We start from the raw sequence: 17,300 nt of genomic DNA on the forward strand, positions 1-17,300 counted from the left end.
GGGTAAAGGATTCTGACAGCCAGGCTCTCATTGGCTAGCTGTTAGCCAATCAGATTCAAACAGCTTAGCTTGTTGAACATTAATGAAAACTGGCAGAAATCGAGCTGAGTCTTCCTGTAGGCTTTCTATACCACGCTAGAATGGCTTGAAACAAGGTAACCAAGGCATTTTTTCAGTCCATGGTAGATCTTCAGACATCACCACAAAGTACTGAAACGTGTGTGTGGCAGGGCACCTTTAAGTGAAATTGTTATACTTAAAGTAAACAATATGGCCTAATTTGACCCTTTCTTTTGACTGTCTCTCATTTGGACTCGGTCTTGATTTGGACTCAAAACTCTTTTGGACTCGGACTAGTAGTTTAGGAATAGAAAAAGAAAGCTTGCCATCTACAGAAAGTCATACTTCTTCAGAGGAAATTTGGAGGAATATGATGTTACTTTAGACAAAAACAATTCTTAGCGAAATGTCCACTCACTAGAAAATTTCCAGTGCTTTCACCCAACTAAAGAAGCTCTCTCCTCTATTAAAGGCAAGAAGATGTCTGAAAGTTTCAAACATTTCCCAGTAAGAAGACCTTGTGCCATGAATTTGTTACTTACTGATAAAATCACGAGAGTGTGATTAAATGCTTTTTTTGTTCTATATGTGCCTGTGTGAGCAGAATACAATATTTTATCCAAGAACAATTTATGTGCAGTGGTGGAATATAACTAAGTACACATTTGAGGTGCTTGTACTTTACTTGAGTCTGGTTGGATTTACCCTGCAGAGATCTGAGGAGCGGTTAACCATAGTGTAGCATACCTCCAAAAGATGGTCTCACACTTGGACTGATGATTTTAGATTTATTGAAAATCCCAAAACCAACGTAAGAGCTGGTTACAAAAGAAACAATACAAACAACAAAAGCATTAGCTACCTTACCATATCGTTTCAGAGCATTAGCAGAGTTTAGCATTAGCTCACAAGCCTAGCATTAGCCTATTACACAGAAAGCTAGCAACAGCTACAATCGTTCAAAACTACTTGAAAACAACTCCACCAACATCTTAATGTTACAGTATTATGATAAATACTTACCTTGTGCCTCTTCGAAAGGGTGCTAAAACATTAAATCATTCACCGTATATGCATGTTACTGTTTCTCCTCTTTACTGTTGCATGTGGCAGAAAAAATTAGTTAAGTTGTCAGCGGGTGACTTTCAAAATAAAAGCCCCTCTATTTAAAACAGGAAGTAAGACACTTAAACCAGGTAAAAATACATAATAAAAATAACTATTTTTCTCATTTCTTCTGTAGAGCTAAGCATACGCTGGGTTATTTACACATAGTCCTCATAAATCCACGGGAGTTTAGAACGCCAACACAAAGGAAGCCCAAGGCAACGGATATCTGGCCTAAATGAGTGAAAACCGGAGAAACTGAGAAATCCTGGAAGTGGAACATCAAGGATGTAGTCTACTAGTTACTTTACACATTAAGAGTTTTGCACACAAAACACATGTAGTTTATAACATACACTGTTTTATTATCCATTAAACTATCCAACAATATACAGGCCTACAAGCCCAGCTGAAATGATTAGACCATTAAACACTTAGTTGATTGACAGGACTGTTTGGATCGTTAACAGTTTCTAAAATGTGAGAATTTTTCTGCATTGAGTACTTTTATTTTTAATACTTTTAAATACTTAATTTTCCTAATGATACTTACGTACTTTTACTTAAGTACCATTTTCAAAGCAGGACTTTTACTTGTAACTGAGTATTCTTACAGTGTGATGGTGTTAGTACTTTTACTTAATTAAAGCATCTGAATGCTTTTTCCACTGCTGTTTATGTTCAACAGTAAATGCAGCTATCAGGGTTCACACACATCCGAGAAAACATCATTAAAATATACTGAAATAACGAATATTAATGATAACTGGAAAGCAATGAGCTGTGTGCAAAATGTTTGAAGGAGTGTTGATATGAGCTGAACTCACAGGAGTTGGAAGCTTTCAAAATATTTTTTTTGTCAGATGTCTTCACTGGCAGCCAGCAGCTGTAATAAGTACTGTGTTCAGGGTAATAGATGTTTTGTGGGCGGCTTGCGGTTATGTTTTTTTTTTTCATGAGTAGACACATGCCAATATGAAATATGGTTTAAAATATTCACTAAATTATTACCAAAAAAGGAGACTCTGGCAGGATTAAAGCAAACTCCAATGACTAAAAACGTTATTTTCTACAACAAATGTGATGAAAATGTGAAAAAGATCTAAACTTTTTTCTGCTGAGAACAGCCGTGTTTACATTAAGGGCCCTATTTTAACGATCTCAGCGCACGGCGTGAAGCACCTGGCGCAGGTGCGTTTATGGCGTGTACGAATCCACTTTTGCTAGTTTAACGGCGAAAAAAAGGGTCCGGGCGCATGGTTCGAAAGGGTTGTGCTTAGTGTCTTCATAAATCATAGGTGTGTGTTGGGTGTAACATGCAATCAACCAATCAGAGGGTCATCTCCCATTCCCTTTAAAAGCCAGGCGCGTTTGGACCTTGGCGCATTGCCATTATGATGGAGGATTGGAAGGAGAGATTTTCAGGAGAAGAAACTGATCTGCTCGTGTGTGAAGTGAAATCACGCAAGCAGATCATATCATAATACTATTTTACAGTGTAATATTTTTCATTTTAATCTTTTGAATGTTTGTGTGCTGCTGCACGTCCCTGTGTGTGTAACAAGCATAGTGTGCGCGTCCTGTGCACGAGCCTAGGCGCTGTTAAAATAACAATGAAATGCTGCATTATTGACTTTAGACCAGGTTTTTGTTGGTCAATGATGTGATCACCTTCCGCTGCCTCAAGATAGCAATACGCCCAGAATGCACCTGAACACACCTCTCTGTAGGACCAGCACGCCCATGGGCGCACTGATGGTAATTCATCACAAGTTGTTTTCTGTCAGAGCTTCCTCCTCCCAATTTGTTAGCCGGTATGTGGCTTGGGTGGTAGAGCAATCGTCTGCCAATCGGAAGGTTGCTGGTTAAATCCCTGGCTCTGCAGTCCCATGTTAACCCTCGTATTTTGTTAAGGGTCAATTTGACCCATTTGCGTTTTTGTGTTGACCAAAATACTGGTTAACCCATCTTTTTCTTCATGAAATTGTATGCATGGAATATGCAAGTGTATACCGGAAGTATTCTCACTAAATAATTGGTAAAAACAGTTTTGGGGGAAAAAATGTTTGTGATGAGGAAAAAAAAATTGTTTTGAGTGTATTTACACTGCACAGGTCATTTTGACCTGTAACATCATCAATGTCATTTTTTTTCAACATAATACGAGGGTTAAAGTGTCCCTTGATGTGTTCTCCTGATGTGTGTGTGTGTGAATGTACTGGAAGTTGCTTTGGATAAAAGTGTCAGCAAAATGAAATGTAATGAAGGGTTTTTCCTGACTCAGAATGTTTGTGCGTGTATTGGAAGTCTCTTTGGATAAAAGTGTCAGCAGTCAAACTGACTGACAGCAACTAAAATGTGTTTACTTAACATGTCTTCAACACAGTGGATTGGTTAAAAATTTGTCTTGAAGAGTGTGAAGTTGTGTATTAAAGTGTGAGCATGTAGCTCGTCAGGTGGCATGGATGGCTATAGTGGCATTGCACGCAGAAGATGGGTAGAGAGATGCAGCCGCTATGGCAAGCCCTTTGAGCATTTATTCCATATCCTCGATAGCAGACGTCAGGTTCCTCCACTAGTTGGCGATTTGTCAACACTAGTTGGACACATGTTTGTACTAGTGGAACATTTGTCTAACTAGTTAAAGCAGAAGCCTTACTAGTGACACCGGGCAGCATACTAGTAGCACGGTGAAGCCTATTTTTTACCTTACTAGTTAACTAGTGCGCACTTTGGCTTTTACTAGTTAAGTAGTAGAGATTTTGGACCGCACCAGTTAACTAGTAACGTCCAGAAACAGTCCAACTAGTGAACTAGTACGTTTTGGGGCTTTTACTACTTAACTAATTGAGGAACCTGACGTCTGATATCAAGGATATGGAATAAATGCTCAAAGGGCTTGCCATAGTCTTCCACACACTGAGATTGAGTTTTCTGGAATTAGCATGTAGCTGTATGAGGAAAACATTTGTGCGTGTGCGTGGCATTTGCGAAATGGTGTGATCATATGTCCTCACTCCCATCGGTCTCAGGAGATGTGAGGGCGGAGTTGTGTTCCAGTGAAGCCTAATATTAAACAGGACTGATTTGCAGACAGTGCGTGGGAGGAACGACCACAGAGTCATGCTCTGCACGGCTGCTTTTACCACAGCTTCCAATATCACAACTACCAGTGTCACATTACATTTCATTTCTATACTAGAATACAAAGTCACACTTCACTTACTCCTTTATATTTATTAATTATAAAGACACTTTTTTCCCTTTGTTCTGCTCCATCCTTTCTAGTGTCTTTAACTTGATCATCACACTATCATATTCTTAATCTGAGGCCGCAGCTTTTTCTCTGCGTTTTGACATCATGACTTTTTCCTGAGGTAGTTCGGTTTGCAGACACACACACAAAATCATAACCAACCAACATTTAGCAGTAAAAGTGAAAGACAACCAACACTGAAAGAAATGTAACAAATTTGAAATTGCGTGGTCTGACAGGATGTTGCACCTGTGACAACAGCTCAGAATAATTTCTTTAGTTGGCTGTCTCACAGGCTGAAATCTAATTTCCTCTGGATGTGTTTCAAAGCCTTTGCAACACTAATCCAGCAAACAGGGCGAGCTTTCCCGAGGTGTGAACGTGTGAATAGACAAAGTGATAGACGGAGAAATGAGGGAGAAAGGGCAGCGGACTTCATGTGTGTTTGTCTGTGTGGCAACGACAGATGTATATGTCTTAAAAATCTGTTTTCTCTAAAAGGTCAATATGTATTAAATTAATGGCCTGTGTGTGTGTGTGTGTGTGTGTGTGTGTGTGTGTGTGTGTGTGTGTGTGTGTGTGTGTGTGTGTGTGTGTGTGAGATATAGTGGAATTATCTTCAAATGCCAAGCCCCTGGCCCATATTTGATCTTGATCATGACGCACACAAACACACCCACAAAGGGGATTAATAATGAATAGATTGTACATTATTAAAGCACCTTGATTATTAATGCTGACGTGTAAATATAGCAGAGCCCTGCACAGCCCAGGAAGCTCTTCACGTGGTTCAGCCCATCATGACCTTTACCAAGAACCTGCGTCTACAGCGTACTTCCAGGAATTATACTGTCACTGTGCTGACGTTAAAAAAAATTATTTCCAACTGATGGTCTGTCAAAGTGATCTCTTGAGTGTTAAAGTACAATCACGCGTTGCAAGTCATTTAGAGTCACGGCCGAAGACATTTTGCACAAATTTCTGAAACATTAACACACACTCAATCAACCACACACACACACACACACACACACACACACAAAAGTGCCAGACATGCGCCTGATCTGGTTTCCTGACCTGCAGTGATAAAATAAACACAAATACATGATAATCACATTCCAGACATTACTCTCCCCCGCCGGTGGGAAGTTTCAACTGGTTTTCTGCAAGAGTTGGTGTGAGTGTGTGTGTGTGTGTGTGTGTGTGTGTGTGTGTGTGTGTGTGTGTGTGTGTGTGTGTGTGTGTGTGTGTGTGTGTGTTTGTGTGTGTGTGTGTGTGTGTGACCCCGGAGAGAAAAGATGGTAAAGGAAATGAGAGAGAGAGGGAACAAAGAGATCTGGGCGAAGTCTCACACATTCCTCAGTCCTGCCCATATCCTACCAGTATACTAGACCATCTCACACACACACACACAAGTCTGTTACCCTAAATATTTGATGCAGAAAGACAATAAGTGTCTTTCCTGATATGATGCAACCTTTCAAGATACGGCTATTGCGCCAGATGATATTGCGCAGCTCTAACACACACACACACACACACACACACACACACACACACACACACACACACACACACACACACACACACACACACACTCATCTCATTTGGAGCTGAACCTCTCTTCCTCATTGACCTTTTATTTCATTACACCCCCTGCTAGGCCAAGTTATCCTAATTTGTCAGGATCGCTGGATGAGAAGAGTAGGTTTGTCAAGGGAGACTTCATTTTGGTGCCCCCATTAGGCCTATAATATATAAGTAATATAAGATCTTCCCGACAAGTCATTTTTAAAAAGAAATCTAGTGATGTATGAGTTTAAAAGGACCAAATAAATACCAGACAAACAAACTGGCAGCGCTAAAGGCTAAAGGCTCTAAATCTTTTTACATTGATAAAATAAGCTTCTTTCATACATGGCCCTCGTTTTTTTCACCTACACTCAGACACATTGAAGACTAGAAAAATACACACTCTTAAATGTCAATTTCAAGTGTTCACCTCCTGCTCAGTTTAACATTTTGCTGTGATTACGAGCGATACAAGCTCGCCTTGGCGCTTGCTGTCGCTCTTGGCTCTGACGCCACCCATCATGAGACAAAAAGACAATTGGAACTGAGCTGTAGTTTGGGAAGGAAAAAGACGTGGAGGAGCAGAAGTGTGAGTGACGTGGAAAAGACAGAGAGACAGACGGAGCGTGTGAAGAGCCCCTCGTGCCAGATGAAGTAGAAGCACAAATGGAGGGATCAAGAAATGAGGGTGCAGAGTAGGTCTACACGATATGAAAGAAAATATGCGATAAGGTTGTTGAATATCGCGATAGCGATATTACTTGCGATAAATAAACAGATATTAAAATGCTTTCAGTATTCTGCTAAAATACAACAAATTTAACTTTGAATTGAATATAAAATGCACCATTAAAAAAAGTGACAGTTACATTTCATAGTGCAGTTTTCTACGGATATTTTCTTTCAACTAACACAAAATATCTGAATATATCTCCCCTTGATATCAGGGTTGACATTAACAAAAAACATATTGTGCAGCCCTAGTGCATTGCCAGACCTTCCTCCACAGCGCTGCGTAGGAAGGTCTGGCTAGTCCACACAGCATTCCGGGATGAATAAAACGGGCTCTGGTTTATTGGCATTTCTTTAAACCAATCATGATCGTCTTGGGTGGCGCTAAGCACCGGACAGAGCAACAGCGCCTCTGCAAAATAGCCTCTGGAAGGAACTTGTTTTGGTGGAACGTGTGTACATTCAAAAGTAGTTTTAGTCGTGCAACAGAAAACTCAGATTGGACAGATAGTCTAGCTAGCTGTCTGGATTCACCCTGCAGAGATCTGAGGAGCAGTTAACCATAGTCCTCACAAATCCACCAGAGTTTAAAACACCAACACAAAGAAAGAGGAAGGTAACGGACATCTGGCCGAAATGAGGGACATCCGGCGGTATTTCTGGCGGCACCAGAACAATCCCAGAAATGAAACGTCGTCGATATAGACTACACAGCGATAGATGGATGTGGAGGTTCGGTAGAAAGGTTCAATAGCTGCAGTTGTTGCTCGCACAGCATGCTCCAAGCTCTGGCTCACCCTACTTCTCACCTTCCCTCTCGCTTTCTCACCCCTCCCATCTACAGTATTTCTCCTCAATCAACCCATAGCCAGTCTGCAGCCACCCCCACACTGTGCCTCCTTAATGTCACCTTTCTTTCCCTAGTTTCCGTCATTTTCTCACCCTCCCTCTTTGCAGTCTTCCTCCACACTCAATCACCCGTTTTAGGTCCATGCCCGCCTCTACCCTACCCTACCCTACCCTACTACCCTACCCTGGCTCCCTCCATCTTGCCTATGTTCCCTGTTCCTGCTTGTTCTTCTCCAGCCCTCTTTTCCCTTTTTTCCCCCTATTACCGCAGGTGGCTCTGTCTGTCAAAAGCCTCACAAATGAATGTCGCCCAGTAACTATAATACATCTACTTTTTCTTTTTGACATCATGCTGTGTGTTCAGCTAATTATCTCAATGAAAATACTGCATGCAGTATATACTGTATAGGCACATACTGTTTCAATTACACCCTGCACAAAAAGCTCGTCCGGGTTTTCAAAAAAAATCCTCTGAACACAATAACCCCAAAAGAAATAACATAACATAACATAACATGCAAGCTAATACTAATACTCGCTTGTACTCACTTATAAAAATGAATTCTACAGTTTATTGTCTATTTTGTTATAATTTTGTTATAGGGATTTGAATTATTGTATTTACTGTGTCATCTTTTCTTGATTTTGACGGGGGGTGGGCGGTGTATGTTCATGTTGCACATTGTATGTTTTGTGTGTTAAAATTAATCACGTTCCTTTGGTCTTCTGTCTTTGATGATGTGCAGCTCAGACCTTCTGCGTGTTTCATGTCCTTACCCTCTCTGATTCCCTCAGGGGGGAGACAGTTAGTGAAAATATACTCTTGTCTCCTTTAACCTGCTTCAAAGACATAAATGTGTCTCGTGTGTCATTCTGCATGCGCAGGTAAAGGAGATCTGATTGGCTCGGACTCGCTGACGAAGGAGCAGGTGATCAAGACCAACGCCAACGTCAAGGCCCTGACCTACTGCGACCTGCAGTACATCAGCCTCAAGGGCCTCCGCGAGGTCCTCCGCCTCTACCCCGAGTACGCCCAGAAGTTCATCAGCGAGATACAGCACGACCTCACGTACAACCTGCGAGAGGGCCACGGGGCTGATGTGAGTCACATCACAGTAATACCACAGGTTTAAGAGTTGTGATTGGATTGTTCCGATTGGATTTTTCTTTTTATGTTCTGTTTTATGTTCCTCTTGCCTCAAAGTGTCCCTTAATGGTATAGTAAGTGATGTTAATCCAATATACTTTTTGTCAAATTCAGTGAATATCTCCTAACGGTCACCTACCTCGCTATTTTCTGTGTGGGGAAACAAAATCTGGTGTTTTTGAGTCATGTTGGCAGGAATACGCTGCCATATACAACACACTAGATCAGTCAAACTATTGGCATGTGCAGCCCTGAAAATAGAAAATGAAAAAATACATTTTATATTGTGCTAATGTGCCTGAGGCCAGAGATGCCTTAAGAGAAGTCTCATGGATAAAAGCTATGCATGACCTCTCCTCTACTACTGTAAAATACACACACAGATCTGTGCTCGCATCACAATTTGGCAAGCCGAGCCTTGCACTACTCCTATACACACATAAACACCCAGCCTGTGCCTCTGGCTGGTGCAGCAGCAGCAGAGGGAGCAAAACACAGGGCCAAGAATAGCTCAGTGCTGCTGTTTGAAGCATTCCTGTTGCTAAAAATAGTGCAGGGGGGAGCATGGGCTGTCCCTGACTGGCTGTGTTCCCCGCAGCTGCTGCTAAGATTGGATCCCGCTCGATAAAAATAGCCCAGCCAGCCGAGGAGAGAGGGGGAGGAGGAGAGATGAAGAGGAGGGGGGGAACTTTGGCTCATTTTCTCTTCTTGCTCTTGCTCAGTTCCTCCCTTTTCCACTGCAGTGCTGTGCGTTTCTCCTGGGCACACAGCACACTTACTGCAGAGTGTGCGTTGGGTGCAACCATATCAGTGTGTGTCTGCCGCAGTATCTTAAAGGATGCCCGATTCCAGATGCACAGGCTGCTGCCCATATCTTTTGGTCTGGGGCTGCAGATGTCCATCCTGGTTATGTATGCAGAACCCTTCTGTATACCAGCAGCCCAGGAGACTGTGTTTGCATATGTATGTAAGAAAAGACTGCTGGAAAAGAGGGGGAAAAAAATCCTGCAGATGTTTTCAAGAGGCAATCCCAAAGGATGAGAATGCAACAAAAAAAGAGACGTGGTGGCTGGTGCAGACTTGATTAAAAAAAAAAAATACAAGAAAAGATGATAAAGAAGAAGGGGGGAAGTACAAATTGAATTGAAAAATCAGGATACCAAATGTAAAAAAAAGAGTTTACTAAGCAAGGAAGATAGCTACAGTTTTTTGTTAGGAAAAAGAAGATGAGAAAGCACAAGATCCATCCTATAAGTGATGGTTGTACTTTCAGTGTCCCTCCCTGCTGATTCACCGGCTGCAGATTGACTGTTATGACTTCGGAGCCTTGGGCCAAACAACTTGATGTTGAAGAGCAACCAGTCGGCTGGCAGTTCTGAGCTGTGCTAAAGAAAGAAAAAGGATATTACAGCATGTTTTGGTAACCCCGTGTTCCTGTGCTGTTCAATCTCTGCACCAGAAACATGATAGGGAGAACAACATAGTGCCTGCACCTGCACATACTGTACAAACACAGTCACACAAAAAGCATTTTGTTCATTCTTGTCCTTGCAAGCGCACACACACACACACACACACACACACACACACACACAATTTACATACAACCACTCACATGTGTGTCTGCAGTCAGACATGACAAGTGCATTACTCGATCACACATACATGATGCGACCACAAACTTAAGTACACCCACACACTCGCACACAGACGAGCAAGCACAAGCCAGCACGTGTCAAGTGCACACTTATCACGCCTCCGCATCGCAGAGCGCTCGCTGTTTTCAGAGCTAGGAGCTAAGATTAGACCAAGAGAGCTAAAAATACATTACGGTGGCACAGGAGTGGAGGGGGGGGTTGTAAAGAAAGGGGTTGGCTGAGAAGAGGAGGGCAGAGGGGGAAGAGGAGAAAAAAGAGAGAGTATGCTGAGCAGACAGGAGCGGAGGGAGAGAGAGACAGGGAGTGGGAGAGAGCACGGAGAAAAGTGGAGGGGCGTTGGCTTGTTTGCATGATGAGATATGAAATATACGCATTACTCAACGGCAGCAGCCACGCTGTGTTCAGGCACAAGCGATGACAGAAATTGACACTGTAATATGTAATCACAGTTTTTCATTTGTTTGAATGTGTGGGTCAAGTCAGACCTAGTCTATGTTTTTCTCCCATCCCGGAATGCTGTGTGGACTAGCCAGACCCTTCTCCGCAGCGCTGTGGAGGAGGGTCTGGCAATGCGAGACTGAGTCAAACCCAATGTCATTGATTTTTAGACACAATGCACATGCACTAAAACTCTTTTTATTTTATTTTTTGTATTGATGTATTTAATGAGCTATACCATTGATGATCCCAGGTTTCTGGGATTGTGGGGGGTTTGATGACTTCGCTGTGCTCCTACACACAGAGTACACACATGTTCCTTATTACTCATTATAATCCTGGTAGTGTGAAAGAGCATTATAGAGATATAATTCTATTACAGAATTATACAAAAACACACCTGAATAGTTACATGAATGAATGAATTAAAGGAAATCATTTCAAATAATCAAACAATATTACACTTTGTTTTGGTTGCTAGTGTGGTGTATTTTGGTAGCGATGCTGTAATGTTGTGTGGTGAGGAATCCGCTGACGCTGTTTCTTGATTATAAAGGTTTATTTACATCAAAGAATTCAGCATCAATCAAGCTCTGAAGAGCCCGGAGTTTCCCTCGATTCTCTGATGGTCCTCTCAGGTTCTGCTGTTAACACATGGTATATCTATACTTCATAACTTAGGGTGGGATCAATAATTGACCAATGGCTACAAGCCAACTGGCCTTCTTTTCGACATCTTGGGGGCCCCATTGATAACACTTTCCAGATGTTTCCAGAGAGGTGTCCTCTGAAAGTAGGCTAAAGTTCATCACTTCTAGCTACATATAGATAGTTCAGATATGGCCTAAATACAAGTTATAGAATGATCAGATAAAATAGGATGACAATACACCTCACTAGTCAGGATCTCTAAAATCTAAAATGCTACAAGCAGTATAAGACCTTTTGGGACATTTTAAGTCCCACCCAACTCACTCATAGCGACCAAACATCCAGCCACATCTGTTATGATCAAAAAGTTAAAGAATTAAAAAGTTGTTTTCTGCATCTTGTGCAGAAATGTTGACGTCTTCTCAGTCAGTCACAGACAGAGAGAGTCCTGTTTTGTTTAGCTAGTCATTTCTGGATGTTTCAGCGACCCAGCATCGACACTGAAGCCTAAGTTATTTAAAGGTGCAGTAGACTTATAAAACTAACTTTCTGTCATATTTGCGGAAACTGACCCTATGTTCCAGTAGAACTACATTAGCAGGTCATTTAAAAAAAAATCTGGCTCCTCCTGTAGTGTGATTTGCAAAAATCCACAGCGCCCTTTTCAGATGCACCAATCAGGGCCAGAGGGGGTGTCTACACATTCATTCTCCCTCATGGGGGGAGGGGCTTAGAAGACCGTTTGGGCTTTAGCAGAAAGGGGGGAGGGACTGAGAAATTGTCGATGTTCAAATTCTTTGGCTAAATCCTGGATCTTCACAATCCTACCTACGGCACCTTTAAAACATAAGCAGGAACATAGCTGACGGAGAACAGGGACGTGTGTGTGTGTGTGTGTGTGTGTGTGTGTGTGTGTGTGTGTGTGTGTGTGTGTGTGTGTGTGTGTGTGTGTGTGTGTGTGCTCAGAGGAAAGTGATGAGGAAAAGTCAGATGCAGCAGTCTGTATTAAATGTAGCATAGGCTTCTTTTTTTTGCAGTCTGGCAAAGACAGAGGCAAAACAATATTCTCTCCAAGCAAAAACGAGAAATACTTGAAATTTAACTTTTTACTAGTCGCTCCTCCATTTCTCTCTGATATTCCCCCATCTGAAATAATCCCTCGAGGGTGACAGGGAAAGTTTGGAACATGGCACAGACTCCTGAAGTCCATTTATGAGTAAAGTGACTTGTAAAGTCAGCATGTGGGCCCACTTTTCTCTAATTTATTTACAGTCTGGATTAAATTGAAGCACCGGAATCATAAAATAATATCATATACAGTAGGATAACATGAAAACAAGGCCAATATTTCATTTGCACCAGGGTTACGAAAAGTACACCAGAAGAAGTTAGATCTTTTCTTTGCAATTAGCAGTAATAACATTATTGACATCAAGGGAAAATGTCCAAGAAGTTAAGGATTGTCTCGTGAGGGTTTGAGACCACTGAAACACAAACCTAGGAATAACATCACCTCTACAACCCCTCCCATTAAAAATATTCCAACTCTGAAAGAAAAGGAGCTTAAACGTCTTCGAAAATTGTTAAGTAATATCCTAAACAATACCCTAAATGTTTGCTCACTTTTAAGTGTGTGGAAAAGATGTGCTTTTAGATAAGATTATATTTTATTCGACATGGACACACACACACACACACACACACATCCCAGTTACATTGGACAAACGAGATGCATAGCTTGAGTGTTTTGGCACGAATGTTAATTTTCAACATCTGTCCACAGGAGGCTTTTTATAAAAGTAAAACAGACTAAGAAACGAAGAAAAAAAAATTGGTAGTAATAATAACAATGCTAATAATAAAAGGGAAAATGTGCTGCAAAATAATGTTACAAGACAAAAAAGAGCAATATATTCAGAATTATTTACATACAAAAGCTATAGAGCAAAGGCAACATGATCAGACAATAACCCAATGGCAGGCTATTCACGTGAGCACTGTTGTTTTCAAACTTCTGTCTCCTTAAATGCTCTTTGTCAGGAAAAAATTAACCTACTCGAAGTGGTGTGAGTACAGTACATCAAAGATTCAACGCCCATAAGTAGAAACTCTTGTGTTTGCCTGCCGCCCGCTGGTACAATCATGTCACTACACTTTATTATGTAAAAAATAAATAAAAATAACTCTCTGTGGCTGTCAATCACAGCAGGTGTGATGGATCACATTGTTTTGGGTTGTCTGTAGTCAAACTTCCGTTCTCTCTTCCTCTCAGGTGGACTGGGAGAGTAACGGCGGCCTGGTGAAGAAGCTGCCGTCGATCCGTGAGGATGAGGAGGGCGACGAGGAGCAGAACTCGGTGTCCCGTGCTACTCGCTCGCCGCTGCGTCTCGGCAGGGGGCTCAGCTCGCCCCTGCGCTCCCCTCTCCTGCCCCCGAGGCCGTTCCGCGCTCCCTCCGACCACTCCCGCCCCACAACCCTGCAGATACCGGTGGTCAGCTTCAGCAGCATGCAGCCGGAACTCAGCCCCAGGTTACACACACACACACACACACACACACACACACACACACACACACACATGAAGTAGCTGCAGCATAGATGTCTGGCTGCCATGGTAACCAGTTTGATACTGAGACTGGAAGATGATGTGTGTGCATTGAGAGTGAACGTGTCCATGTGACAGAGATTATGTCTGCTCAGCTGTTTAGTGGTATGTGAACAGAAACCTGCTGAGTGAGGGTTTTTTATGTGTGAATGAAAACACTGGGTACACACACACACACAAGTGCGTTTCACTATCGTTGTGGGGACCCAGTATTGACATAATGCATTCCCTAGCCCCTTACCCTAACCTTAACCATCACAACTAAATGCCTAACCTTAACCCTTACCCAAACCATAACCATCATACCTAAATACCTAACCTTAACCCTTACCCTAACCTTAACCATAACCTAATTCTATCCCTAATCCTACAACCAAGTCTTAACCCTCAAACAGCCCTTTAAACTTGTGGGGTCAAGCATTTTGGCCCCACAAAGCTGTCAGGACCCCACAAGTATACTGGACCCCCGGTCTTTGGACCCCACGAATATAATTAAACAAGAATATATATATATATATATATATATATATATATATATATATATATATATATATATATATATACATATACATATACATATACATATACATATACATACACACACACACACACACACACACACACACACACACACACACACACACACACACACACACACACACACACTGTAAGGAGTGGTCTTTCAGCTGATTTACATTCCTCTTCTGTGCGCCTTCTCTTACTGTTGATCCCTTTTTTCTCTGCATAGATTCGTGGACGGGATTGAAACGGAGAGCAACTCCAACTCATCGCAGAAGTTTGAGTTCAGTCCCAGCATGTCCCCTGCAGCACCGCCCTCTCCTTACCAAGGTCACACACACACACACACACACACACACACACACACACAGAGAGAGCAGAGCACTATTTGTATGTTGCCTCTCTGTCAGAAGCAGAAGAATCTTTCTGGATGATTAATTTTTAATTTTGTTTGTGTTGTGTGTTTAGGGATGCGGGAGCACTCTGAGATCAAGCAGAGTGTGTCTAAACTGACTGAGGAGGTTAGTGCTGACCTGATGATGATGATACATGAAAAATATCTGCTGTGAAAAAGGCCTATTTGTATTTGGTCGAAAGTTAGAAAAAAATACATATTTTTGTCTATAGCGCCACCATGTGGCCATTTATCAAGCACTTTTCATTATGCTGAATTAGTACTTTTACTTTTAAGTATATCTTTCTGATAATACTTTTTACTATCTGAAAGTGGGATTTTGAATGTTGTTGCATTCATTTTGCTACTTAATAATAAATAAAAAAAATCTGAGTACTTCTTCCTCCACTGGCAAAATGTGATGGCTTCTCACCTGTAGAGGAGACGACAGTTCACTTAAACGTTTGCACTTAAGTTTGCATCTATGTGCAATGCCCCAATACTCCTTCACATGATTTAGGTATTCAAAATTATGAGCACCATCAACCAATCAGTTCCAGATTTTAATTCAATTATATTATTAAAATATCAGATTCAGAGGGACTATGCTGCCTTATCAGAGGTACAAGCTCTGTGAGTGTTTCCATTTTAATATTCTATCTCAGCATGGACTCTATAGTCAAAATAAATAAATGGTGCTGTGTCTGTGAATATTTTGTATGCAGTCTGTAACAGATTATGATTAGGTTTTACACAAATAAGGATTAACTTTGTCAGCAACCCTGCCATCCCATTAGAATAGATAAGAAAATCTGCATTGTCATTGTATTAAACACAATGACATTAGGAGCGCTACTCCTGATCACTGCAACAAAAGACACAGGAAGAACATCACAAAGACAAAACTAACTTAATTTACCATCTCCCTCTGGTGTGTGTGTGTGTGTGTGTGTGTGTGTGTGTGTGTGTGTGTGTGTGTGTGTGTGTGTGTGTGTGTGTGTGTGTGTGTGTGTGTGTGTGTGTGTGTGTGTGTGTGTGTGTGTGGCCGTGTGCGTGTGTGTCCACCCAACAGATGAACAGTCTCTCTAAACAAGTCTCCAATCTCAGCCACGAGCTGCAGGAAATGACACGCCTGCTGAAGCCCCTCCTCCAAGCATCACCGCAGCCAATCCTGATGACCATGATTCCAAACTTCACCCCGCCCCCTAGCAGTGCCAGCCAGCTTTCGCCTAGCGCCTGTCTCGTGCTACCGCCCCCCGCCTCCCCATGTCCTCTCCAGAGACCTGGCACTCATTCCCTGTTGGACAGCGGCGACGTAGACGGCGTGGATTTGCCACGATGCCTTCTCCCAACTCCTCATTCACCAAAAAGGCCTAACTCATCTTCTTCAGCATCGCCACAGCTCCCGTCCAAACACCCAGGGGCCGACATCAAGGACCCGAGCCTCTCCGACCTTCCCCCTCCCGAGAAAGGACTTCCTGAGGGTACCCCGGTCCTCCGAGCCCTCCACGCTTCCCCCAGTAACGGGATATATTTGCCCTCTCCGCATGACCAGCCTCCCCTGGCCTCTCACACCCCTTCCCCCTCTCTCTCCTTCTCCATGTCTCTCTGCTCCTCGCCATCGCCATCGCCATCCCTTTCCCCCTGCCAAGGCCCCCACCTGTCCCGACCGGGCAGCTTTTCCAGCAGAGGCCTGCTGCCCCCGCCGCCCTCCCAGGACACCCCCCCTCCCCCGTCCTTCCACTGCTCAGCTCCCTCGTCGCTGACGTCCTCCCCCGGAGACCACGCGCCGAGGCCTTCGCCTTCGCCTTCCGTCCCCCACGTGTCCCCCGCCGTCTCCCTGCCGCTGTCTCTGGACTTTGTCAGTGCGAGGAAAAGGCAGGGAGATAGCCGGACTCCACTTTGGCGTAACTCACAGCTGCGCCGTGGGGAGGCCAGACCTGTCGCTCCTCCCCAGGAGCTGGAGATGCAGGAGTGGGGGGGGCGACAGGTGGAGGACGGGAAGTTCTCCACAGAGCACATCAGCTTCATTGATGAAGAGGAGCCAGCGTTATGAACGGGTTAAGGGGAGACACTGCAGGTGAACAGGGAAAATATTTAAACTAACAGATATCACCGTGAAATTTGTCCAGTTGATTGAAGTTTTCTCAAATTTTATGTTTAAATATGCCAATAAGGCATTATCAACTGTTCATTTTTGTTTAATTTAGGAGAAATTTACAGTTGCAAACAGGGTCCAAAATTAACTGTCTGTTCACTAGCCAAATGGCTAATAATGTTCAAATTTTACTAGCCACAAGATAACCATTGTT

The 17,300-nt window shown here is 42.8% G+C and overlaps 1 protein-coding gene across 1 annotated transcript in view; it reads left to right on the forward strand.

Annotated features, from left to right (window-relative positions):
- Positions 1 to 17,044, forward strand: part of kcnh3 (potassium voltage-gated channel, subfamily H (eag-related), member 3) — a 173,634-nt gene extending 156,590 nt beyond the window's left edge. The window contains exons 12-16 of the mRNA XM_028590386.1: positions 8,462 to 8,676; positions 13,743 to 13,999; positions 14,824 to 14,924; positions 15,063 to 15,115; positions 16,061 to 17,044. Of these exons, the coding sequence (XP_028446187.1) occupies positions 8,462 to 8,676; positions 13,743 to 13,999; positions 14,824 to 14,924; positions 15,063 to 15,115; positions 16,061 to 17,044 (1,610 nt within the window). The remainder of the gene's footprint in view (positions 1 to 8,461; positions 8,677 to 13,742; positions 14,000 to 14,823; positions 14,925 to 15,062; positions 15,116 to 16,060) is intronic.
- The last annotated feature ends 256 nt before the right edge of the window (positions 17,045 to 17,300 follow it).

This window comes from Perca flavescens, chromosome 11, assembly GCF_004354835.1.
Source record: "Perca flavescens isolate YP-PL-M2 chromosome 11, PFLA_1.0, whole genome shotgun sequence".
NCBI lineage: Eukaryota > Metazoa > Chordata > Actinopteri > Perciformes > Percidae > Perca > Perca flavescens.